This window comes from Argopecten irradians, chromosome 13 (genome assembly GCF_041381155.1).
Source record: "Argopecten irradians isolate NY chromosome 13, Ai_NY, whole genome shotgun sequence".
Classification (NCBI taxonomy): Eukaryota; Metazoa; Mollusca; class Bivalvia; order Pectinida; family Pectinidae; genus Argopecten; species Argopecten irradians.
The window spans coordinates 18,040,214-18,065,600 of record NC_091146.1 but is presented as its reverse complement, the minus strand read 5'-3'; the positions used below and the strand labels follow the sequence as shown (position 1 = coordinate 18,065,600).

Here is a 25,387-nt window from a genome sequence, read left to right as displayed (position 1 = left end):
TTTAAAGTAAATCACATATGAAGGAAAGATGTTAGGTATAAATGAGTGTTCATTCCATCTGTGATTTTATAAACCGACTCTGATCTTTTAAATTTTTTATCATTACGGCTAGATAAACTATGAAGTATGCAAATATGGAATAAAAATCGTTTTGTAATAATAATAACCTCATTTATTATGCTTTGTATTGTTTTTAATGTGTACATTTATTTATTTATGTTTTATTTTATTCACAGTAATACACAAAGGTAAGGATACAATTAAAACTGAAGTCCGACTGAACTAAAGTCCGACTGAATTCAAGTCTGACTGAATCTTTAATAGAATAACATTGCATGTATGCTGTGTAAAGTGTATTGTGCACAATCATACAAAGAAAAATAACAACAATGGATTGTGATGTCAAATCAACACATACTTAGACTATTGCGATACATGATTATGTGTAACAGCTAAAAAGTGAAAAATGCACAACCGCCGAAAGAGCATAAACAATACCCTTCGTTTCAACAATAACTTTTACAACGGAACAAATACTAATTCGTTTGCACCTGTTTTTGATAGAGAAAATACCATTTATAGGCGATAAAGCATATTTAAAGGATGTGTGATTGATATGTATTCAATAAACAAAAGGTAATATTTAATTTTTCGTTTTTGTCTGCAGTTGTCGTCCCCGACCCAAAGATTAGTAAGTATATTCATTCATTAAATTGAAAGACCCATAACCTTTCCGAAACGGAAATTTAAAGTTTCTTAAAACAATAATAACCATAGCGTATGTGAAGTATGTGAATGAAATCCTTCATTTCAAATTTTCTTGCAATTTAACGCTATTGACTAGTGAAATTGTTGACAAATACGTACAAATGATTTCTATATTCTCAGTAAAATTTAACGGACCAACGATTTTCGCAAACGTTGCAATTGATACAATGATATTAGTTATGTTTATATGGATGCAACAGTCATCATTCAAAATATTTTGTCCACTACTATTTTGCTGGTTATATTTTCTCTGAATTTCTCCAACCTTAGACAGTGCTATATCTCGTTATATATATCTTGTATTAACCGTATATATATTTCAATCTACTTTCAATCTACTTTTCAGTTTTGAAGGAAACACATAAGGAAAGTAAGTATATTTTATTATCATTATTATTCTTATCAAATAAGTACAGTCTTTTATCACTATTATTCTTATCCAACTTTCTAATGGAGGCTAAATATACAGTTACCAAGGAACAATATTCAAAAATAGAAAGTGACAGATTTAAATGATGCAGATGGCATATTATGTACAAGCAGCTACATCCAGACACAAAGATACGTTAATCAGTGACGTCACAGATATATAAAGACAAAGATTTGAATATGAATGCACAAAAACATTGGCGATTAATACACTGAGATAAAATACCTGTATTCTTAGTTAGGCCTGAAGTCAATAGTGGGAAATAAAGACAGTCAGTCTCTGTAAACGTGGAATTGTACGCGAGGGTGAGGTTTCGCTAATTAAGCAGAGGTCGTTCAAGCACGAAATTTCCACCACGCGTAAAGTTTTGCGAATATATGAATTATATTTTGTTATATAAGTTGTGCGAAGTTATACATATGTCGCGAAAATAACACCGAAGCGAAATGTCGTACAAATCGCTAAAATAAGCACTCGGGAAAATATCCACGTTTACACATACACATTCACACATACACATTTACACATACACATTTATACACATTTACACATACACATTTACACATACACAGACACAGATACACATTCACACATACACATTCACACATACACATTTACACATACGCATTTATACACATTTACACATACACATTCACACATACACAGACACACATACACATTCACACATACACATTCACACACATACACATTCACACATACACATTCACACATACACAAATGCACACTTATTGAACGACACATTGATAAGTATCGTAATTCTAATTAAACTAAAATTAAGCGTCAACTCTCATTAGTGATAAACCAAGAAAGACAAACAGGAAATTAGATGTAAAATAATTATTTTCCTGTTTTTTTTTATTTTGTTTGTTTTAATGTTGTAGTCCGCTAATTTATGATAGAGTAAGAAATGTAATTTCATTCTTTCAGCATTGTAGTTTGATAGCCTCAGTAAAGTATTTTTTCTCTTTCTTTTAGCTATTCAGCCAGTACAGTTAGCAAAGCAGGAATCAGGTATATTTTTTCTGACCAACTTCTCTTTCTCTTCCGTTAATCTTCATTTCCTCTTTCTCGAAATGGCTTTATCTCAACTGCTTTCTTTCTCGAAATGGGTTTATCATAACAGCTCTCTTTCTCGAAATTGATTTATCATAACAGCTCTCTTTCTCGAAATTGATTTATCTTAACTGCTCTCTTTCTTGAAATTGTTTTATCTCAACTGCTCTCTTTCTGAAATGGTTTTATCTTAAATACTCTCTTTCTCGAAATGGGTTTATCTTAACTGAAGTCTTTCTCGAAATGGGTTAATCTCCATTAACATCATTCTAGAAATGACTTATTTTCCAAAATTCCTCCACTTAATGTCTTAATCTCCACTTACCTCTTTATCTAATTGGTTTAATATCCTATATCTGTTAAACGAAATGTATTATATGGCGTAATGCTTTCTGCAATGTAATTGCTGCCCAGATACATTTTACTGAAGTTGATTGTTATCCACGCAATGGCCAAGACGACTAATAATTTGCAAATGAAGAAACATTCTTTATTGATTTATCTAAATGATATTAAATTGTGACCTGTCATTGACGCTAATTGCATCGTTCATTTAAGAAATTAACAGATGTTTATAACATTCTGTGTTTAGAACAACGTATTTTAAGTTTATAAAGTATAATTTGATATCATTTTTTCAAAACAAAAATAAATAGATTAAATTAAATCTACTACAGAAAAGCTTTGTTTCGCTTGACGGATATATTAAGATATCATCTAACTTGGTATCTTAACCGCAACGTTTAAATCTTTATATAATATAATACAATGCAGATATAAGTGATATGATAAACCAAAACATTTACGAAATCTTAATAGCCTATGATGTAAATAAAACAGTATACATTCATAATTATTTGATGTCATAGCTAAGGTATTATGCAACTATGGAGTCATATTCCGCTGTAAAATATTGTTGTTGTTTTTTAACAAACGTTTTATAACCTACGTCATACGTTACACAATCGACGCCATTGTTTGACGTAAAATACAGTATAATTATATAGTAACACATCTATGACGTATATATAATGCTATGGAATCTTAACATTTTGATGATATGAACGATATTGCAGTGAGATATTACCAGATTGACGCTACTGGAAAACGTATACCAATATCACCAGGTAACACAGATAAAACTGCATTTCTTGGGAACAAATTTCAAGACATTTATCGCATTATAGTTCAATTTTGCTTGTAACGAACATTTTCATTGGCTGACAAATGGCGTTGCCGTTTGTAACGTCGCTTCAGATTGGCTGAAATAACGGCGTAATGATTTCATAGGCAAAAGAGTCCAAGAATTAATTTTGAATATTGAAGAGATTAACTGTAGTAAATTGAATTATAAGGTTAATTTGAATACATTTTTATGTTATAGAGATATAACAAAATTCTAAGTGTAGTCTCATCACAAACCGCTTCGCGTTTTATTCAGAATACTTAGATTTTTGTGTTATATTTCCATAACGTAGACCATTTATTCAAATACCTATATCTTAATACATGTAAATCATCCGCCAGTTTATGACAATAGCTTCTTTTTTCTTTTCTTTGGTACTTTAGATTTTTTTTCTCACTTTTTTTTTCTCCAGTGTAGTTTAAGGCAAAATCTATATTTTGTTGGTTTTTTCGAACAGAACGCTTTACATTCAAAATATTCATTCTGGTAAATGGAACCTCAGTTCCTTCCCAACCTTATAAAATATATTTTTTTAGATTTTGTGTTGTGTTTCTTACACGATTATTTACACTTGCATAAAAGAATCCAACTCCATTTTATAGTTATATTATTGATTATTGATTTAAAATCAAGTTTAATTTTGAATATTTTGCTTTATCGATTTATCATTATTCATTGTATTGAAATGTGTATTTATTCTTACCTTACATATGTAAATTATTGTATTTATTTTTGATATTTATTGATTTTTTTGTTATTGTTTTGATAATAATCAATTATTGAACTTTTTTCTAACCGAAAAGTCATCTATAGAAACTTGAAATTTTGAATATTCTTCAAATTTTAATGAGGTAACATGTCTTGAAATCTGTGAACAGCTTATTATATATTCTGGCTTTGCTGCAGGGAGGTATTAGCTTTCGCAATGCATCTGTGTTATATATTGCAGACCCCGACAGACTATGAGATCAATCGCTTTGACTAATACATGACAAGAACATATATGTACATCCAATTCCATCCATGTTGTGATGCATGATAGACAATAATATGACTTCAATATGCAATACATAATGATAATTATAGAAAAAAATGATAAAGCAGACTCATCATTTTATTTGGAATAACACAAGTTATTATAATTTGTTTTAGTTCAGTTTTACCGGGTATACATATACCTAGTTAGATAAGCAAAACACGTGATACTTATATCTTGACAAAAAGAGATAGTGTACGTGCACTTTATCGCACTCAGATTTTATGTTTCTGCGTTGATGTTGACAAAGTAGCGCAATGATCAATTCGTGCATCGTATGTATGTATACTCAGACATATTTTAGCACTATACTTGAATCAGCGCGATGACGTCAGCGCAAAATGTGCTACAGTAAGACTACCGCTGAAATCAGTACATGTATAATAGTCTGCTTTTGTATATTAAAGAGTTATCTGTCCCCGCGAATATGTATTGATTGTGACGTCATGTATTTGCGAGCGTAACGTCGCATAATTCTTAGAAAATGACTTGAATTGCGCCCACAAAATAAGGAAGTCACAATTGATACCAAGAGAGCTAACTCAGTAATATGCAAAGGCCAAAAAGGCTGCATGGTAATATGTATCACAGACCACTCCTATCGTTTCACTTAGCTGAAAATAAAATAATTACCATTTGGTGTTTGATAATGTAAAATTCCTTCAATACATTCATCATATAAGGATTTGCGTGTTTCGCTGACTCATACATTTATCTAGTATTTGCCTACTTGTAATTTGCTTTACATTAACAGTGAGCAAAGATAACTTAAAAAAATATTTCAGATGACATGTTTATAACAACATATTTTCCTTTCGCAAAAGGACTCTCACACCATTTGCATATTTCTTTATTTTACTTTTAGAAAAGCTTACTCTCCCTTTCTTACTAATCATCTCCCACATTCGTTCACCATAAATAAACCCAATAAATAATGGTATATTAGCTTACTTAGTGTTATTAATATTCAGCATTTTGTATAAGAAAACAAATAGAATATAAGTATTAACATAAGTGACTTAATTGACCGAATGCCATCAACCAGTGACTTAATTGACCGAATGCCATCAACCAGTGACTTAATTGACTGAATGCTATCAACCAGTGACTTAATTGACTGAATGCTATCAACCAGTGACTTAATTGACTGAATGCCATCAACCAGTGACTTAATTGACTGAGTGCCATCAACCAGTGACGTAATTGACTGAATGCTATCAACCAGTGGTGACGTAATTGACTGAATGCCATCAACCAATGACATGTTTGCTCGAGAGTATTTAGCATGCTGCAAACTGTATCAAACTCTTCATTTGTCTTTCACAGAAGTCCTTCAGTCTCTTGCAAGCTTATCATATATACATCGCTTTTGATGTTTCAGGATTTTCAGGAAATTTCGGTGGTCCATGGTATTAACCTATACATCATAACCATTGATGTTTCCGGAAAAACACGACCAGGAGAAAATTCTATAATTGTTTTAAGAATCAACATTGAAGAGAAGAAAAGTTTCACTTTTCAGAGCATTTTGCATATTATTGTACATTGCTTTACTGCTGCTTTGGGATGGGTGTTTGTTTCATGTAATAGGATTAGATACATAAAAAATATCTGTTTTGTATTTCATAGAATGTATTTAGAATGTTAAAAATAAATGATGATTTTAGTTGTGTTTTAATTTGTGTTTCCTATTTCTTCGTTTGTGCTTTTTAATATCTCGCTACACAGGGATATGCGTTTAGTGTGAATTCCAAATCTGTGTAATTTACCATCACAGGTTGTATCTCCATATGTAGGTACATTGTAACTTGTCCGAACCGGCCCTCGTCTATGCATTATCCCTGTCGATTCTGGATAAAAAATGTATGACAGTTTCCTCGAAATTTTAACTTAATAAAACTTGTATAATTCGGAACCTTTCTATAACGGCCAAATATGATGTTACTGGAACTATCCGGTTTAGACAAGATACAATGTATAGTACATGTATATATATCTGTACTATAAAATGTTTTGACCAACTTGATGATTATGATATGACAGTTAAATTACGGATTTGAATGTTGTTTAACTCACTCACCCCTGAAAGTGAATAATGAACTATTCCAGTCTTTAAATAAGATGAGTTCAAAAGCGTTTTCATGGGTAAACTTGTTAACATATTACAGCATATCAAAGGAAAATGTAAATATTTTCATTTTATGTTGATTTCATATTTAATATTTGTATTTGTAACTTAAAAATCACTTTTCATCATGCCTTTCCTTATAACCCTATCTAGGCTATAGGCTATATATCACCTATGTATAATACATATATTGATTAGGAATCTGGATTATGAAAAGTCCGAAAAGTAGCAGATACAACACAGGTCAGGAAATACATTCATAGAAATAATAATATATGAAATGAAAACATTTCATAAAATGGGTTAACAGTGAACGAATATGTAATTCCCTTTTAAGTGGCGCTGAAATATAACTGAAGTTCAACCATCATATGAAATGGTATATATATTATATGGATATTTATCTTCACATGTATTCCATTCCAGCTTTTGTTTCCAACACCATTGCCAATAGAGATACTGGTATAAGACAAAGTAAGAAACATTTAATCCACGACACATGTAATTACCTCACAGCTGATCAAGCACAAATTCTAGCACAGCATATAAACCGCCCACGGTGCACTGTAATATATATTCGCTCTTTGCATATTACAGAGTTAGCTCCTTTGCGGTCAGTATAATGTGACCGGATGTGATATATTGATTGGTGTCTTCGGTGGCAATTTCAGTAATATAGCACTATAAAAAGGTAATAGTCACACTATACAAGAAAACACAACACGAACATACCGCAGTATCCCAAAACACCCACTTCGCACTTCACAATTGCTATACACTGCATACATTTATGACCATCCTAACATGACCCTGGCTGTTGAAATGACGATAATTAAATAAACAAACAAGCAGGCAGGTGTCAATTGTGACGTCATTATTTTGTGTGCACAATTCACGTCGTTTTCTTCGAAAAGTATGACCTTTCGCTCGCATAGCCATGACGTCACAATCAATACATACCCGCAAGGGTAGATAACGCTGTAATATGCAAATAAAGAATACCAATAAGAACGATAAATGCATATTTGTTACAGTGGCATACTACAAACCAACTTTCTGTCGCGTGCGATATATTTTCGCGAATTTCGCAATTGAAGTAAATCCTCTCCGCGAAATCTATATATATATATATATAATTATATATATTTTACAATTTTTGTACATTTAGATTGAAAGGTATTTTTCCATTCAATATTGAATCCGCGAAATCTAATCTTCACGAAAATGCCTTGAAACGGAAACAACGAAATTTAGTAGCCGCGGAAGACAGTTGGTTTACAGCATGTCATTGAACGGGCTTATAATCACAAACGTGCCTAACATAATGTTACATACTTAGCACATAATCTAATCTACGCACAGTGCATTAAACGAGAGTTGTATTATCGCTAATATCAATGGATAAATATCTTTATCAATAGCATAGAAGCATTGACTCTGATCATGCAGCTACATTACCGAGATCAAAGACCACGTATCGTTGGGTACATTACGTGTACGTCTCTAACATAGATAATAAAGTATAACGATATTTTACCTCCTGATCACAGAATATAATGATAACCAAGGCATGCCGAGACTTTCAAAACATTGCGTGACCTAGATGATAGAATAAGTTGGGCCGCAGTGGCCGAGTGGTTAAGATGTCTCAATATATTACCACAAGCCCCCCACCCCCCCTCCCCCCCCCCCACACACACACACCTGGGTCGCGAGTTCGAATCCGATGTACGGCAGTTCCCAGATACTGACCGCTGGTCGGTGTGTTTTTTCTGGGTACTCAATATTTAGTCCATAAACAAACATTGCACGTCCTGACATGATCCTGGGTGTTAATAGGACGTTAAACAAATAACACTCAAATTGATAGAATAGTCCTGTTCTTTCTAACCACTTCTGAAAGGGTATTTCCTATAGCTCGATGGTTAATATAGCAATACCACACATTTTTGTATTTTTTCGGCAATACTTTCCAAGAAAATTTCGCATACAATGATTTTTCTAAATATTTCATTTGCGCGAATAAATGTAGAAGAATGTTATCAAATATGATAATAAACCTAAATCCCACTGTTTGCTGTAATTATAATAATACTTGTTAGGTTTCTGAAATCGGCGTTCCATTTTGCCGAGGAGACAGTATTTTTGTGGACGCCGTGGCGTCACAAGGTTGCATGTGATGTGAGTAGCCATGTGATACAGCCTCGGACAACTTAAATGCATTGCATGAGATAAACTAGCATTACACATGCAGGTACGAGATGAAAAAAATGCTATTAGATTTCGAACTGTGAATATCATCTTTAATGCTTTTTGAGGTAAACCCACAAATATACCTTGATGTCAAAAACAATGCATTGTCACCGTAACCTAGATTAACTTGTTAAATTGGTTTTCGTAATTGTTGCATTCAATCATGTAACAATTGTGTTATTTTTTTAGAAAACAGGGTTCGTTGAAACAGACTTTTTTTCAAAAAATACGGCATGGTCTATGTGCACTTTTTTACGAAAACATATTTAGACGTTAAAAACATTTGGTCGACTCATTGTCGTAGTAAATGATGTTAGTGATACCAATCCTATCCCTAAACTAATGGAGTAAGAACATAACATAAACAAACTGACTATCTAGTTGTTGTTTTTCTTACCATCAAATGTTAAGGGTATTGGCTATTTTACCATGGTACAATGTAGCGATATGATTCCACATAGTTTTATTTCTTCATTGTTATCATAACTCAATAATGATAGCGTTACCTCCCTTATTCTTAAAAGTTTTATTTATGTTTTCTTTCGGTGTTATTGTATGCATATAACAAAACAAAAAATCTTTCATTTTCAAGCTTCTTCAGGTATTGAGTATATGAAGAAAACGGTTTGCGTCTAGTCAAATGCGACACGTTAAATAGGCAACTTGAACAAGGTACCCTCATAAAAGCTATGAACTGTCTCCCATAAACTTAGATTACCACATTTAAGGGTATTTCAAGTTAATCTAACACAGACAGTGTCATACGAGTGCGTTAACAGGCCTTAATGTCCCAATCGATATTGCTAGCTTTTTTCTTTAAAAAAAGTTATATCAATAGACTTGTAAATAACAATAATTTACTTTCACAGAAGGACTCTCACACCAATTTCCATATTTAAATTGATTATTCTAATTTGGAACACAAACTTTCACCACTTTCACATTAGTTAGTCATTTACTCAAAAGTACATCTCAATCTTCATATCCATTCAAAATAAATTGATACTTGTATATAATTAATGTAAATAGTGTATACTTAATTTAATCAAATATGTCAGGGGAGACAACTCTTATGAAAAAAAGTTAGTGAAAAGATTTTTTACACGCTAGCTTTGATTAATGGCATCTAATGTTTTCCTTGTAAACAGTCACTATCCTTTGCAAAGTTCCTTACACTTTAAATATAACTGCATATGTACTTATGCACTTTGCACCGCACGCGATTTGCCCTGTCAATGTTATTACTTGATGTCTATATATATATATATATGTGTGTATATAATTTATTTTTGTAAACTATCAAATGTAGTAATTACACGTTTGTAATGTACAAAAGATACAAAAAAATTGTGATGTAAAGTCATAAATGCATACTAATAAATGGTCATTGATATGAAAATTAACATAAAGAAATTATATTGAAATAGGAGAAAACATATCAAGCTTAAGCAGAAGGAATTTTTTTATTCAGAACATTATGCTCACTTATGACAATGGTATGTTTTTGCCCCAATAAAGGTGGTGTGCAGGTTCGAGGTGGAAACATTGGTAAGTCCAAATTAATTGGCAAGCAATCGGCGATATCGTATGTTACTGTTTCAACAATGTTTTTGTTTTTGTTTTTGCTTTTAAACATTCAAAAGGAACAAAAAAAATGTATTCTTATCAAACAACAATAGTGGCGATTTTAACAAGATCATAGAGATGCGTTGAAACTTTTCTCATAAGGAACAATGTGAAACACTAGTTTTTGAAGAGAATATTCATTTTTCCTTGTTCTGACCACTACCTTTCAATCATACAATTGCAGGTAGATCCCATTATGTTTCTTTATTTTTTTTTTTTTTTTTTTTTGTATTTCATGATATGTCTCAAGCCACACTAAATTATACAAAAAGACACCATCGGAGAAAATGTATTTGATATACAGTTACATGCTAGATAATATCATATGCAGCATGGTATCCTATGTACAGGACAGGGGTGGTAATTCGTATACTTTAGGAAGATAAAGGGAGATAATTAAGGACGTTCCTGCTAACAATGAGTAAAGTGACGTAAAGTCTGTATCAGAGTTACCATTGACAGCGATAAAAAGTGCTTTATCACAACTTCGTAAATAAATCATTATATTTTTCTTATGTTTTTCGCTAGTTTATTGTTGGGTGTACATGTTATAAGCTATCTCTAAAAGAACGTCTACATGTATCCAATTTTAACTGATATACTTTAATTACATGATATATTTTATGATCATTATTTTTAGAAGCAGCTGGAAATATTGCATAAACAATAATGTTTTTCTATCCATATGGCAATACACATAAAACTGAAAATCATAATGAGATCATGAACTTAACTCCTGTCATTACAACAGGAAATGCCACTATCTTGCAAATTAACTACCCTCAACAACGATAAATGACACACATATAGCGCAGACAAATTGGATTGGCATATTTAAATGTTATTTCACTGAATTACATTAAGAATAAGAGAAAACAAAATTGACAATAACATTGCAAGTTGTATTTTTATATAAACAGTAAAAACCACCAGTAGCTTAACAAGATATAATTTGATAAAAGTGAAACAATGATATAATTTTAGGATCTCACGCATCACTAATTACATGCTATAAACATTGATCACATAATCAACATCACTCATTCCACTCAATATGTGATGCAGTCTATTTCCACTAAAAATTGAACTAACGGAAGTTTTCTTACGATAGCAGGTCGAATATGAATACGTCAAATTCAATGAATTCCAACAGTTCCTATTACAGAGTCGTCTGTGATTGGTTGTCATGTTCTTACATCCTGCATGACACATTTCCAAATAAATTGCTTCATCCACAGACACATGGCGTTAGAACAAAAACCTAACAACAGGAGCATAAAACTCTTTAACATGGAAAACAGAATAAGCACCAGTTATGTTTTAATAAATGCTACAGATCATGAGATTGATACAAATCATTTCTTAGTATGTCTAGATATTAATCTAATTGCATGCGTATTGATACATGCTATGCATTTATTGATATGTACATCTTTTCGTAAACAGGTATATGTGGATATTATTATACATATTTTTTTAAACAAATAAAAGATAGAATTTTGTTTTGTTTTTAAACTCACCCTAGTGGAACCATGAAACGCTACCTTATGAAATGAAAATATTGGGCAGGTAAATTCATTCGATACAATTAATAATTACATTTATTTCAAAAATATGAATTGTACACAACCGTTGTAATTGTTTGTTTGCAAATGACTGTTCTTTTGTCCACAAGTACAAAAATTTATGAATATAATATATGTATACACTGTAAGCTATCATGAACGTAGATCAATATTTGTTCAAATTTATTGCTTCTGATGGTGACTCATTTTTCTACCCTTTTTGATGAATAATTCAATTTTGCTTGCTACAAGCATTTTAATTGGCGTAAAATTTACTTTATGAGCCCTATAGGAAAAAAATGGCGTTGCCGTGTGTGACGTTGCTTCTGATTGGCTGAAATAACGGCGTTATGATTTTATAGACAAACGAGTCCCAAAATGAATTTTGAGTATTGAAGAGATTGTCTTTAGTAAATTGAATTATAAGTATTAACTTGAATGGATTTTTTTATGTTATGGGGATATAAATTAAAAATCTGAGTGTACTCTCATCATAAACCGCTTCGCGTTTAGAGTGCTCTCAGATTTCTGTGTTATATCTCTATAACATAAAAAAACCATTGAAGTTAATTGTTAATAAGTCAACTACTTTTTGCAAGTTTGGTATACATTTTGTTATAATGTATGTTGTCTGAATGAATGAATGAATGAATGAATGAATGAATGAATGAATGAATGAATGAATGAATGAATTAATTAATTAATTAATTAATTAATTAATTAATATGCTTTTGTACTGATAGGTCATTGACCGAAAGTCAAAAAAAAATATTGCAAATATTTTACAGTAATGGTATATTAACTATTTCTTTACAACTTATCTCTGTCCTTGGCAGGAATAGCAGGCTTGACTGGAGTGAGGAGGGTAGATCCCAGAATCAGTGGTATCCAAGCAGGTATGTCATCTTTATCCTCTCGGGGGATCTCCATGACGCCGGGTATCCTCGCCGGCATAGCAGCCTCCAGGCGAACTCACGGTCAGTCGTTAGATTTAAATATTAGGGTTGGTGATACAATGAACATGTACTATAAAATAAAAACAACACACAAAAATTGGTAGGATTGACGATATCGTGAAATGTAGTACAATATAAAAGAAAGCACACAAGATAAAAACATACGTAAAATGAGTAGTATTGACGATAAAATTAGAAATGTAGTATATGCATTGGTACCTTCGATTAAAACAAAATAAAATACAAAAATACACAAGTTATTTAAATGTAGTCTGTATTTATTATAATTGATTAATCATACAAATGTGAATATTAAAAAAAAACTTTAAAAAAAATAAAAGAAAAAACAGAATTTATGGTTTAAAATACCAAAGTTCACATACAGATATTTATTAAAAACATAATTCCACAATTTCGGCTATCTAGCCGTCATCTAGGAACCACTGCAAATGTCGTTGCTTTTACTTAAAAAAACGGCGATGATGATTTCAAATAGACACCTGCAGTTAATTTTCCAGAAGAAGGCTACGTAAAAGGAGATTTGGAATTCGGTACATTTTGGTTATAAATTGCACAAAATAGAGATACATTGCATTATAATTGATTGACATTGGTGTCGCATATGCAGTTTCATGCTGCTTTAAAACAGCGATGAATTTTTTTATATATATAAATAATTTGGTAAACAAAAGCAGTGTGCAATACAGTATTTGTAATCTTTGATGATATTTCTATCGAAAACAGGCGGACAACAAAGAATTGGACAACGCTATGGATTAAACAATGGTAACATTATACCTTCAATCACCTCAAACTAAATCGTCAGAATATCTGTGATCCGAGATGTAAATTTTAATGAAATATAGTATTTTGAAAATTAAACTTTTGCTATCTGTACACTTGACAATTTAAGCGATTCAATAATACAATACAGATGCGTATCCGTGAAATTTTGAAAACACATCGTTCTATTAAAATACTTATGACAAAAAACATTTAAAGTGTATTCCTAAAACAGAAAAATGCGTTTTGATAATTGAACTGTTTGTAATCTGTAGCTCAATACCTGGCCGCCCAGAACAGCGCTGAAGGTGATTAAAACAACTTTTGCTTGCAATGCAGGCTATTTAATTTTGCTTTCAGAAACACCAATATGTAGAATTCTATTTAGGCATTTAAATCTATTCAAAAATATTTAATATTTCAAAGCTAAAATATAGCTCCATAACCTCTTATACACGTTACAACTAACAAGTTACAGACTCTTGGTACTCATCGATATTATATCAGCATGATATGATATTCAAATGACAACCTTTTCAGTTAGTGTTCCGTTACAGTAAAATCATGATATCACTTACAATCACAGATTTACCTCCCTTGTGTGTAGGTATCCTTAGTGACGTAATCGTTTTTGAGCGACATTCACGTATGTTTCTTTAAAATATAACGTTTCGCTTTCAATTACATGACGTCACATATGTATGCAATGACAGATATGTCATAGTTATGAAAATACAGAATAATTGTAGAATAACTGCAGCATTCATTAAACTCAATATTAAGAATGGTCAATCTCCATTTCAGTATACAATGTCCTTATAATCATATTCAAAATTCATTTTTGTCATATTCAGATAAAAGCCAACAAAATCACGTCCGTAATACTACATCAGAGAAAGCACCGATGCATCTGCACACGAGCATGTTTTTATCGTAGTTGAAACATTCACGATATTATTTCTGATATGCTTTTATTAGCTTTAATGAATTCATGAGAGTCATGAATTCCATGCCCATTTACACTGTATTACTATATCTGACACGCTTATGCTAACTACTGGTTGCGTAGGAAATGTTGTGTAATACAGTACTTTTCGGGTAGTGTTTGATAATATTTTTATCGCAAACAGGCATTCAACAAAGCATTGGACAACTATATGGACCAACCAACGGTAAAATTCCACATTTACTTATTAAAAAAAACCATTATTTAAGTGTTTCAAGTATAAACTTTAGTTATGTAGCTGTTTAAACATTTAAACACAGTATTTATGCTGAGAAATAAACTAAACCAAGCATTTCGGTGCGTTACTTTTACTAAAACTATGAGCCAAATATGTTGGCGTGTTACATATGCTAGACATTAACCTAAACATTTCGATATGTAATCCTAAAACAAGATTTAAAAGAAAATACGATTTGAAAAAAAAAAAATGAAATATTTATACTTCATAGGACTGTACCGGGGCCAGAACAGCGCCGGAGGTGATTAAGACAAGGATTACTTTTGCACAGCAGGCTAATTACTTTTGCTTCCAGAAACACATTTGTGAATATAAAGATAATTAAGAAATTGGAAAAAGATATCCACATCATCACATTAGGAACAACACTTATACTTATGCACAGGGGCATTGCATTGTCATAGTTGGAACACTCACTTTCTCTTTTCAGAGATGCTTTTCTATAGTTTTGAACGAATTCATGGTTTTCATGAATATTTATTCACATTGTATGACTGTGTATCTGACACGCTTACGCTGAATACTGGTTGATCAATTTTCTCGAGTTTCAATATCACAAACAGAACAGTAAACTAGCCATTTTATACCTCTTAGTTAAACACTGACCCATCTTAGTTGACTTAAATATCAGGTGGACGAACATGTAAATGAAACAGAACAAAGGGGAGACCACTCCCCATCATTCTAGCAATTGAGTTCGTATTATCATTATTAGAATTGTCATCATTTTGCTGGGACAATGAAATACCTTATTTTTTACTTACCTGTGAATTATAAGATGACAGGTAAGCCCAGACATATAGATACCACCGTAGGTAGGGGAAATGATTAGAAACCAATTGTACTGAACTTACCATGTAGTAGTCTTATGGAACAGGGGAATGGTTTACAGAAGTGATGATATCGTATATATATACAGAAGCATATTGCACTGCATATTTGTTCAGCTTTGTTCGTGGTATAATCCAAATAAGTTTTGCAACTTGATAAATCTATAAATGCAATACATGATATGTAAAACGTATATATTGTAAACAGTGACAATTTGGAGTCTTTTTGTTTTCGCTAATCTATATTTTTAGTTGTGATACTTTTTCGCATTGTGTATCTATAGGGAGCAACCAACTAAATGACGAAATAACATCCAATTAAATTATATGGACCGTCGAAAATGACCCCTGTATATAGAACATTAAGCCCAGGAAAAAAAATTGACCCGGCCACTGATTGGCTGCTTAATAATGAATTTCAAAAGTAATTATTCCTAGATAACAATGACATGAATTTGGAAATCAAGATTGAAATTTAGGTTCAAAATGATCATTTTTTGTAAATGAATATATAAAAACAATATAATTTCGATATCTTTTAGTGCAAACTTCACCTTATTACAGATATGTCACAGTTATGAAAATACAGAATAATCGAGGAATAATTGCAGCATTCATTGTACTCAATATTAACCATGATCAATCCCCCTTTCAGTATACAATGTCCTTATAATTATATTCAAAATTTCATTTTGTCATATTCAGATAAAAATCAACAAAGTTACGTCCGCAATACTACATCAGAGAAAGCACTGATGCCTCTACACACAAGCATGTTTTTATCGTAGTTGAAACATTCACATTGTTTCTGATATGCTTTTATTAGCTTTAAAGAATTGATGAGAGTAATGAATTACATGCCCATTTATTCTGTATTACTATATCTGACTCGCTTATGCTAAATACTGGTTGATCATCTCCCACAAATTGATAAATAAAGAGGAAATTTTGTTCAATACAGTACTTTTCAGGTAGTGTTTGATAATATTTTTATCACAAACAGGCATTCAACAAAGCATTGGACAACTATATGGACCAACCAACGGTAAAATTCCACATTTACTTATTAAAGAAAACATTATTTAAGTGTTTCAAGTATAAACTTTAGTTATGTAGCTGTTTAAACATTTAAACACAGTATTTATGCTGAGAAATAAACTAAACCAAGCATTTCGGTGCGTTACTTTTACTAAAACTATGAGCCAAATATGTTGGCGTGTTACATATGCTAGACATTAACCCAAACATTTCGATATGTAATCCTAAAACAAGATCTAAAAGAAAATACGATTTGAAAAAAAAGATGAAATGTTTATACTTCATAGGACTGTACCGGGGCCAGAACAGCGCCGGAGGTGATTAAGACAAGGATTACTTTTGCACAGCAGGCTAATTACTTTTGCTTCCAGAAACACATTTGTGAAGATTAAGATAATTAAGAAATTGGAAAGTGATATCCACATCATCACATTAGGAACAACACTTATACTTATGCACAGGGGCATTGCAATGTCATAGTTGGAACACTCACTTTCTCTTTTCAGAGATGCCTTTCTGTAGTTTTGAACGAATTCGTGGTTTTCATGAATATTTATTCACATTGTATGACTGTGTCTCTAACACGCTAACGCTGAATACTGGTTGATCAATTTTCTCGAGTTTCAATATCACAAACAGAACAGTAAACTAGCCATTTTATACCTCTTAGCTAAACACTGACCCATCTTAGTTGACTTAAATATCAGGTGGACGAACATGTAAATGAAACAGAACAATGGGGAGACCACTCCCCATCCTCCTAGCAATTGAGTTCGTATTATCATTGTCATTAATCTGCTGGGACGATGAAATATCTTATTTTTTTAACTACCTGTGAATTATAAGATGACAGGTAAGCCCAGACATATAGATACCACCGTAGGTAGGGGAAATGAGTAGAAACCAATTGTACTGAACTGACCATGTAGTAGTCTTATGGAACAGGGGAATGGTTTACAGAAGTGATGATATCGTATTTATATACAGAAGCATATTGCACTGCATATTTGTTCAGCTTTGTTCGTGGTATATTTCCAAATGAGCTTTGCAACTTGATAAATCTACAAATGCAATACATGATATGTAAAACGTATATATTGTAAACAGTGACATTTTTCAGTTACTTTTCTCGTTGTGTATATATAGGGAATAGCCGAATAAATGACAAAATAACAATCAGTTAAATAAAATGGACCTTCGAAATGGACCCCTGTATATAGAACATTAAGCCCAGGAAAAATGTTTGACTCGGCCACTAATTGACTGGTTAATTATGAATTCCAAATGTAATTATTCCTAGATAACAATGACATGAATTTGGAAATCAAGATTGAAATCTATAAAAGTAATAATGTTTGCTAATGAATATATAAAAATAATAGAATTTCGATATATTTTAGTGCAAATTTAACCTTATTTGAAAATGGCTATCCTGATTGGAGTTTGGGCTGAAGGACCCAAACTTTGCATCTATTTAGTATTATATCAGAACCTAGACTTTCAATATAGAACACAATAGCTGACTGATGAATATTCGGTTGTTTTAATTATACATTACAAAACTTTAACTAACTTTAACACTGTGGTGTATGTAAAATCATTCAGTTGGTTGTTAACTGTTATTTGGTTAATGATAACACATTAGAGTATAGGCTTAGTATGTTGTTTGATCCCATTTCATATATTTGATATAAAAAATAATAATGTTCAAATTAAAATGGCCGGGGAATTCAACCATGTGAATAACTCATTTTTATTGTATATTATAATAGGACTCTATAGTGCGGATTAGAAAAATATTGAAAAAATACCTATATATATATATTTAAATTAAATGAACCAATCATGTCAGTCAATTAGTTCATTACCCATATATTAGGTAACTCCCTTCTGACGATATCAAACATAATCATTAAATATGATTTTTTGTATTAGATCTACAAGGTATTCTTAAACGTTATGATTTGATTTCAGCAGGTGCTGCGGGTGGTTCAATCGGTACAATAAGTAAGTTTAAATTTCGTTTTCTGTTCGATGCTATAATTGAGAGAGAAAAAAGATATTATTTGGTGTTCTTAATTTCTATTTCTGACCGTCATATTAACAAATAATTCCCACATGCTATTCTTCTGACATTGTTACGCATGATTTAATAAGATATTTTATAAGAAAGGTGATGTGACATTTACAGAAAATCACCTGTTTGTATTCAGTCAAGTAATATAATGCATAATTTGCTTTTTTAAGTATTTTGTAACTGGATGTTTTGTTTTTCTAATTACAGACCTTCAACAAGGTAAGTATGAAAACAATAGGACACGACGTCATTTGTAGATAATGATAAATAGCAAAAATAAAATACTAGTGATAAAAATCTACACGTATTCTTCAAAAATATCTAATACAACATGACTTACATATATATTACGTATATTAAGGACACATGTCAAAATCTGTATGTAAAAAAAAAATATTACGAATGCATTATGCTATGGAGAATCATTTATCTTCAATACTGATATGTTTATACCTATTTTGTATAAAGAAGAGAAGTCGAGTGGTGAGTCATATGCTTTAAGCTGTAAACAACTATAAGTATAGTCTAATATCTAGCCGCGTGAGCGTTTTTTTGGCGGCGCTTCATGGCAGATTATTGATTTTACTGTGAAACTGATTACTGGCTTTTGTTTCCTGTTGTAACTTGCGGCTTTCCCATTGCTTAATGTGGCCGTCTTAAAATATTCATCGACATCAGCATTAATGAAAGTGAACGATTAGCTTGAAAACCAGTATTATATTAATGAAAATAAATATATTTTTAAACTAAAGTCACTAATATAAAGTACTGTATAGTTGTAACTTTCTCGTTTGCGATATTTCGCAGTTTACTGTTTGAACATATTTGCTTATAATTATTTTAGTTTTTTTTCCGTTTGAAAGCATCATTTACTGACAGGATTTAATTTGTAAATTTAATCTGATATAGAGTTAACTCCTCTTGATCTCTCAAAGCTTTTGCAGTTGCTAAGATTTACAAAAAACAATATGATTATATTATGAATATGCTTTCCTTTGCTTCCAATGCCTCCATAGACAAACCGCTTCATTTATTAATGAAATAGATCTGCATTTTTACCAAAATTTGTAAAAGGTTCATAAAATAAATTTATCTTATATATTACCTATTTTCCGGATAAAAATGATATATGCCTAAATTAGCAATATGTAATTTTTTTTCAATTTGTGATTTAGATTTGCAATCAATATATCCTTCTTTTAGTTCTTCTAACATAATTAGTTCAGAATAAATCATTTTAGTACAGTATATGACTTGTGTTGTTTAAGCAGTAATCTAAGCGTATTTTTTCTTGTGTTCATTATCAACTTCATCTTCTAGATCTATTTTGGTTTCGTCAACACATTTCTATTCCGGTACTTTTTGCCATACACTCCACCTTTTGTATTGATTTCTTTATCTGATTTTTTAGATAAACTCAACGATATTTGGTGAAATGATAATATCGTTGCGACTATTTAAACAGCCGCATCTTTTTATGTTATATACTACTTTTTGTCTTACCCGGCATTTTTTATCGATAGAATAAAAACAGTTTGTTTAAAAGATATTATTATTGTTATTATCACAACGACGATTGTGCACTTATTTGCTAAACAATTGACATATGTTTATTTGTGTTTATTTACAGCGGCTAACTTTGGATTAAGTGGTGCTAGTATGAATATGATGGGTAAGTCTATAGAAAGCTGATAATATTTTTTTATGTATATTTTTTTTTTACTTTTTTTCCCCCTTTTTTAATGATAAGACCGTACATTAAATGTAGCAGAACTGTCTGCCTTTAATACCTTGAGCTCTTAAGATTGTCTATGTTTTATCTCGATTGTTTTTAAATTACAGCACTATTTTAATAAAGTGATATGTTATTATCGTCTTATCAATTTATGTAAGTAACAGTGTAATATTTATAACATAATATGATTAAAATCTCACCTATGTATGAAACAGTGTTATACTGCCCTCATAACATAATTATGTTAAAATTTGCGGACAATTCGTCTCTGAGAAAACTCTCTAATAATTAACTGATAGGTTAGAGAAGGTATATAAGTTGATAAATAATACAATAATAATAATATAATATAATACTATACATGCCTGTATTAACGTGGTTTACATCTTGATATGTGTTATGTATATTTGTAAGTTATTAACTGATTACTATAGGTAATAGTGCTCTCATTATAAACTAATATATGATCAACATTTTATATTTATGTAACAATGAAACAGCGCTATCTTTATAAAATGATATATCATTATTATCTTACCTTTGTAGGCGCGAATGTTATGAATCACCCAGCAGCAGGTAAGTGGAAATTCACGTTTAACTTTTATTTTAATAATGAACACTATACACCAATCCAAGAAACATATTCACAGCAAGGCTAAATACTCCGGCCAGGTGTTTTACCTATATCTGTCGGTGGTAAATTTCCTCTTTTCTGTAATTTAACAGTACACTGTGTCATAAAAAATCATACTTTACAAGTCTTAAACAAAACCTAGAAACATGTTTTAATTTGTCCTTCAAAACGGCTTCAAAATATTAAACGTACATGTATGGAAAACGAGCTGGGTAATGTTTCAAAAAGGCGGAAACAAATCAAAGTCATTTTTTTCTTTTTATATCTAACAGCAATTATGAATAGCCAAGCCCAACAGGCGGCACAAGCAGCACAAGCGGGAGGTAAGTGTATGCCTATTTAAGCCACATGAAATCGTATTACGAGTGCTCATTCCGTATTTGCATGTTATGAAGTTGTCCCCCCTTGCTGATATGTATCGATTGTGATGACACTGTTTGTGAGTGTAAAACACGTTGAATCATCAATAAACTTATAACGCAGCAACCAATGATAATTGATTTACCGCAAGGGCAGAAATCTTTGTAATATGATAATACAAACGATATCAGTAAATTACGGATAGTGCGTATTTATTGAACTATGGAGTACTGACACATCAGTAATAAGGTTTCTCCGGAGTAACTCTATCACCAAATCAGCACATTTCGGAATTATTTGTCTTAGTTGTGTGAACGTACGCGTGATTTGGAATTATTACTAACTGCCGATTCATATAGTTTAAATGTTTCAATTAACTTCAATTCTTTTCCACCCAACAATTATATTCTTAATAATATTTATATCACAGTTGTTCCGTTGATCGTTATATGTATATTCTGAATTGGTATATTGTAGAGTTATGGGCCCTTTCGGGTAGGTATTGATTGTGGCATCGTGTGTTTGCGAGCGTAACGACGTGCATATCGCTCACAAGATAATGATATCACAATGAATGCCTTTATACGAGGGAAATAACTCTTACACATATTCACGATGATTGTATTTGATTTGAAACCTATTTGTCTTAAAGTGATGCATCGTTCGCAATATGCTGGAAGTGAGTATACTTAGATTTGTGTGCAGAAAGGTTTGCATTCTATTCAACGACTGTTAAACATATAGATTAAAAGTATTACACGTACTTTTTAAAATTATTCCAAAAAACGTTTTGGTCAGTATGTGTGTGAGGTTACACATAAACAAGACAAAATGATAATTTATGTCGATGAATGCATTCGTGAAACATACTAAATGCTCGAAAGAGCAGCCTTAGGATAATGAATGTGAATTTGTAAATGTTCGAAATAAATGTTCGAAATAACCGTCTTTAAGGTCATGGATGTGAATTTTAAATGTTCGAAATAACCGTCTTTAAGGTCATGGATGTGAATATTAAATGTTCGAAATCGACATTTCTGAAGGTAATTAATATGAAATTGTAGATGCGCATTAGTCATAATGTATTGGTAGCTTATAAAATATTACTTTTTCTTTTAAAATGTCTTTTTTCCTATGTCAAAAATGAACTGCTACTAAATAAAATAAATAAATAAATAAATATTATTTTAAGTGAAACCGTATCATAATATCTTTATTTACCTCATACAATTAAATAGTTTGATTATCACATTTGTCGTTTACATCCTGCGAAGTACGCCATTCAATATATTGAAGCCAAAATACACAACCGATGTGAAAACATTTAGTATGATTTCTTTTTTAATGGCACTATCAATCGACATATCAACCTATATGTTACTTATTATCATTATGTTCTCAAGTAGAGATCCCATCATCCTAGATATATATTATATTATTAAATTTGTTTAATGCAGCTATTGATCGACATATTAACCTACATGTAACTTATTATCATTAAGTGCCCATATCAAGATTTCATCGTCGTAGAAGTGAGTATAAATGTAGAACTGCAGAATAGTATTACGTATTCCCATCACTAAAGTAATATGTCGTTTTAACCGATAGTTAAGAATAGACTAGTCCCAACTCAGTTAACTCCTTTGTGGAAGCTACCCGGAGAGTAGGGAACTCAGAAAGGGAAACAGTCTAAGTTAAGGATTCACGTGAAAAGAGGAGATTTTCTCTACGTTATGGATGATATGAGAATATTATATACAAACCAGCTTATCCCGGCTGATGATGAGAATACACTATATTTGTCTTGTTTTATAGCTTCATAATACATATTCAAATGATTCCTAATAATTCATTATCATCTAGTGTAATTTCAAATTTCTTAACGGAATCTTTTTTGGTGAAATAATTACAATGTTGTTGTAGTCATTCAAATAAGGCTTTATAACCAGAGGCAACATTTTTTATGATAATAACATTTATTTTACGCCAATGGCAATGCTAGTTCCAGGAAATATTAAATCATTTAATCATTTCTGATTTCTTTATGAAAACAACGTTATTAGTTATAAATATGGCGTGATCGTAACGACATTCTAGTGTGTATACATTTAGTAGCACTGATAGATGTTTAGCTAGTTTGCACGATAGAAAACAATTATTTATTACTAAGCAGCACAGTCCATCATAACGGTCAATGTTGATGTGTATATACTGTATACCAAAAGTAGTTTGTATTATGTTATTTTATTGTCGTGTGTATATTTGTACATAATACAAAGGGTTGGCTGCATCGTTGGGTGTAATGTATGATGTCATTAGTTTTTGAGTCAAAAGACGACGTTTTCTATGAAATAACATGACGTTGTGCTCACTAACGTATGACGTACTACCCACACTTCAGAGAATTTTATAGCAGTCACCAGACAGTGTTGGTGGTTTGAATTCCCACGATAATCTGTTGCGCTCAATTTCGATTTGAAAAAAAAAAATAGCACATAACATAATGAACTTTGATATACTTATTTGGTAAAATATTGATATAGCATGTTTGAAGATAGATTTGGTCATTCTATAGCCATCTTTTTATGATGTTTCGCCTATAATACTTTATGATGTTTCGCCTGTTATATTATATGACATTTCGCCTGTAATACGTATTCAGCGTCAAATAGACTTCCTAATTATATGAAACTTAAACTTACAAGTGACTGTTTTGAAATAACATACATATAGCAACAGATACCATGCAAATAGTATACATATGACATAAACAAATGGCATACAAATACCGTATAAATATATGGTATATATAATAATCAACGTAATACAATTTTAACTGGAAATTCAAGTTAAACCTTTAGATCAACAACACATAGTGCATATAATACATCGTGTTTATGATATATCAAATAAACACAATTCACAAGTAATTATGACACATCAAAGAAACACAATTTAACAAAGGATGACAATTTATTGATTTTAAACTCGTGCCCTTTCCTGGCATCGAACTCACAATCTACGACACCGAATCGTCTAACCAAACTATTTGTATATACATATATATACATATATAATACAAATAGCATTATTATCATACAGATAATATACAAATAGCATACCAATAGCATACAATTCACAAATATTTGCATTAATACATTGTGATAAAATGTGTTTGTTGTAGGTTTGTTATGATGCGTTTGATTTTTTATTGTTACATATCGTAATTACATGCTCCTCCACATGCAACACAGGTTCCTTATTTGATTTACGTGATTGGAAGATTATTGATTCATATTCTTCCACGCATTTGAACTCAGTAACAAGCATTTAGTTTTTAATGATTCAGACAAAATTGTATTGATATATATATATTTCGATTTGATGAGAGATTATAAATTTATATGTTATCTCAATATTGTTCATAAACAAAAATATATTAGTAAGACATTTATTCAAGTGTTTTAAGTGTCTCATTTATTTCTTATTTAGGGAAATCAAATGTTATTAAAATGTGTTTTAACAAAATATTTATTTGTGTTTTAAAACTCTTTTTTTATTTTCAGTGTTTAAGAACTTGAATACATATTCAAATGATCATATTTTAGGTAAGTTTAATCAAGTAATTGATTAAATTAATTCGAAAATTAATAATACGTTATAA

General features: G+C 31.2%; 1 protein-coding gene across 9 annotated transcripts; it reads left to right on the top strand.

The window, feature by feature from the left end:
• Positions 1-59: 59 nt before the first annotated feature.
• Positions 60-19,350, top strand: LOC138305532 (uncharacterized). 9 transcript variants are annotated; one of them, XM_069245793.1, is made up of 16 exons: positions 94-248; positions 668-691; positions 1,115-1,138; positions 2,195-2,230; positions 3,349-3,399; positions 7,049-7,096; positions 10,394-10,423; positions 12,903-13,043; positions 13,767-13,808; positions 14,081-14,113; positions 14,936-14,977; positions 15,261-15,290; positions 16,883-16,924; positions 17,205-17,234; positions 18,892-18,924; positions 19,202-19,350. In XM_069245793.1, exons 1-16 carry the CDS (start codon positions 197-199, stop codon positions 19,249-19,251), a joined length of 708 nt encoding a protein of 235 aa, XP_069101894.1. In that variant the 5' UTR covers positions 94-196; the 3' UTR covers positions 19,252-19,350. The 9 variants fall into 9 exon arrangements, 8 of the variants coding, with proteins under 8 accessions (XP_069101900.1, XP_069101896.1, XP_069101894.1 ...); XM_069245797.1 differs by having other exon boundaries at positions 98-248; positions 12,903-12,962; XM_069245799.1 differs by lacking the exon at positions 14,081-14,113 and having other exon boundaries at positions 60-248; positions 12,903-12,962.
• Positions 19,351-25,387: the final 6,037 nt, after the last annotated feature.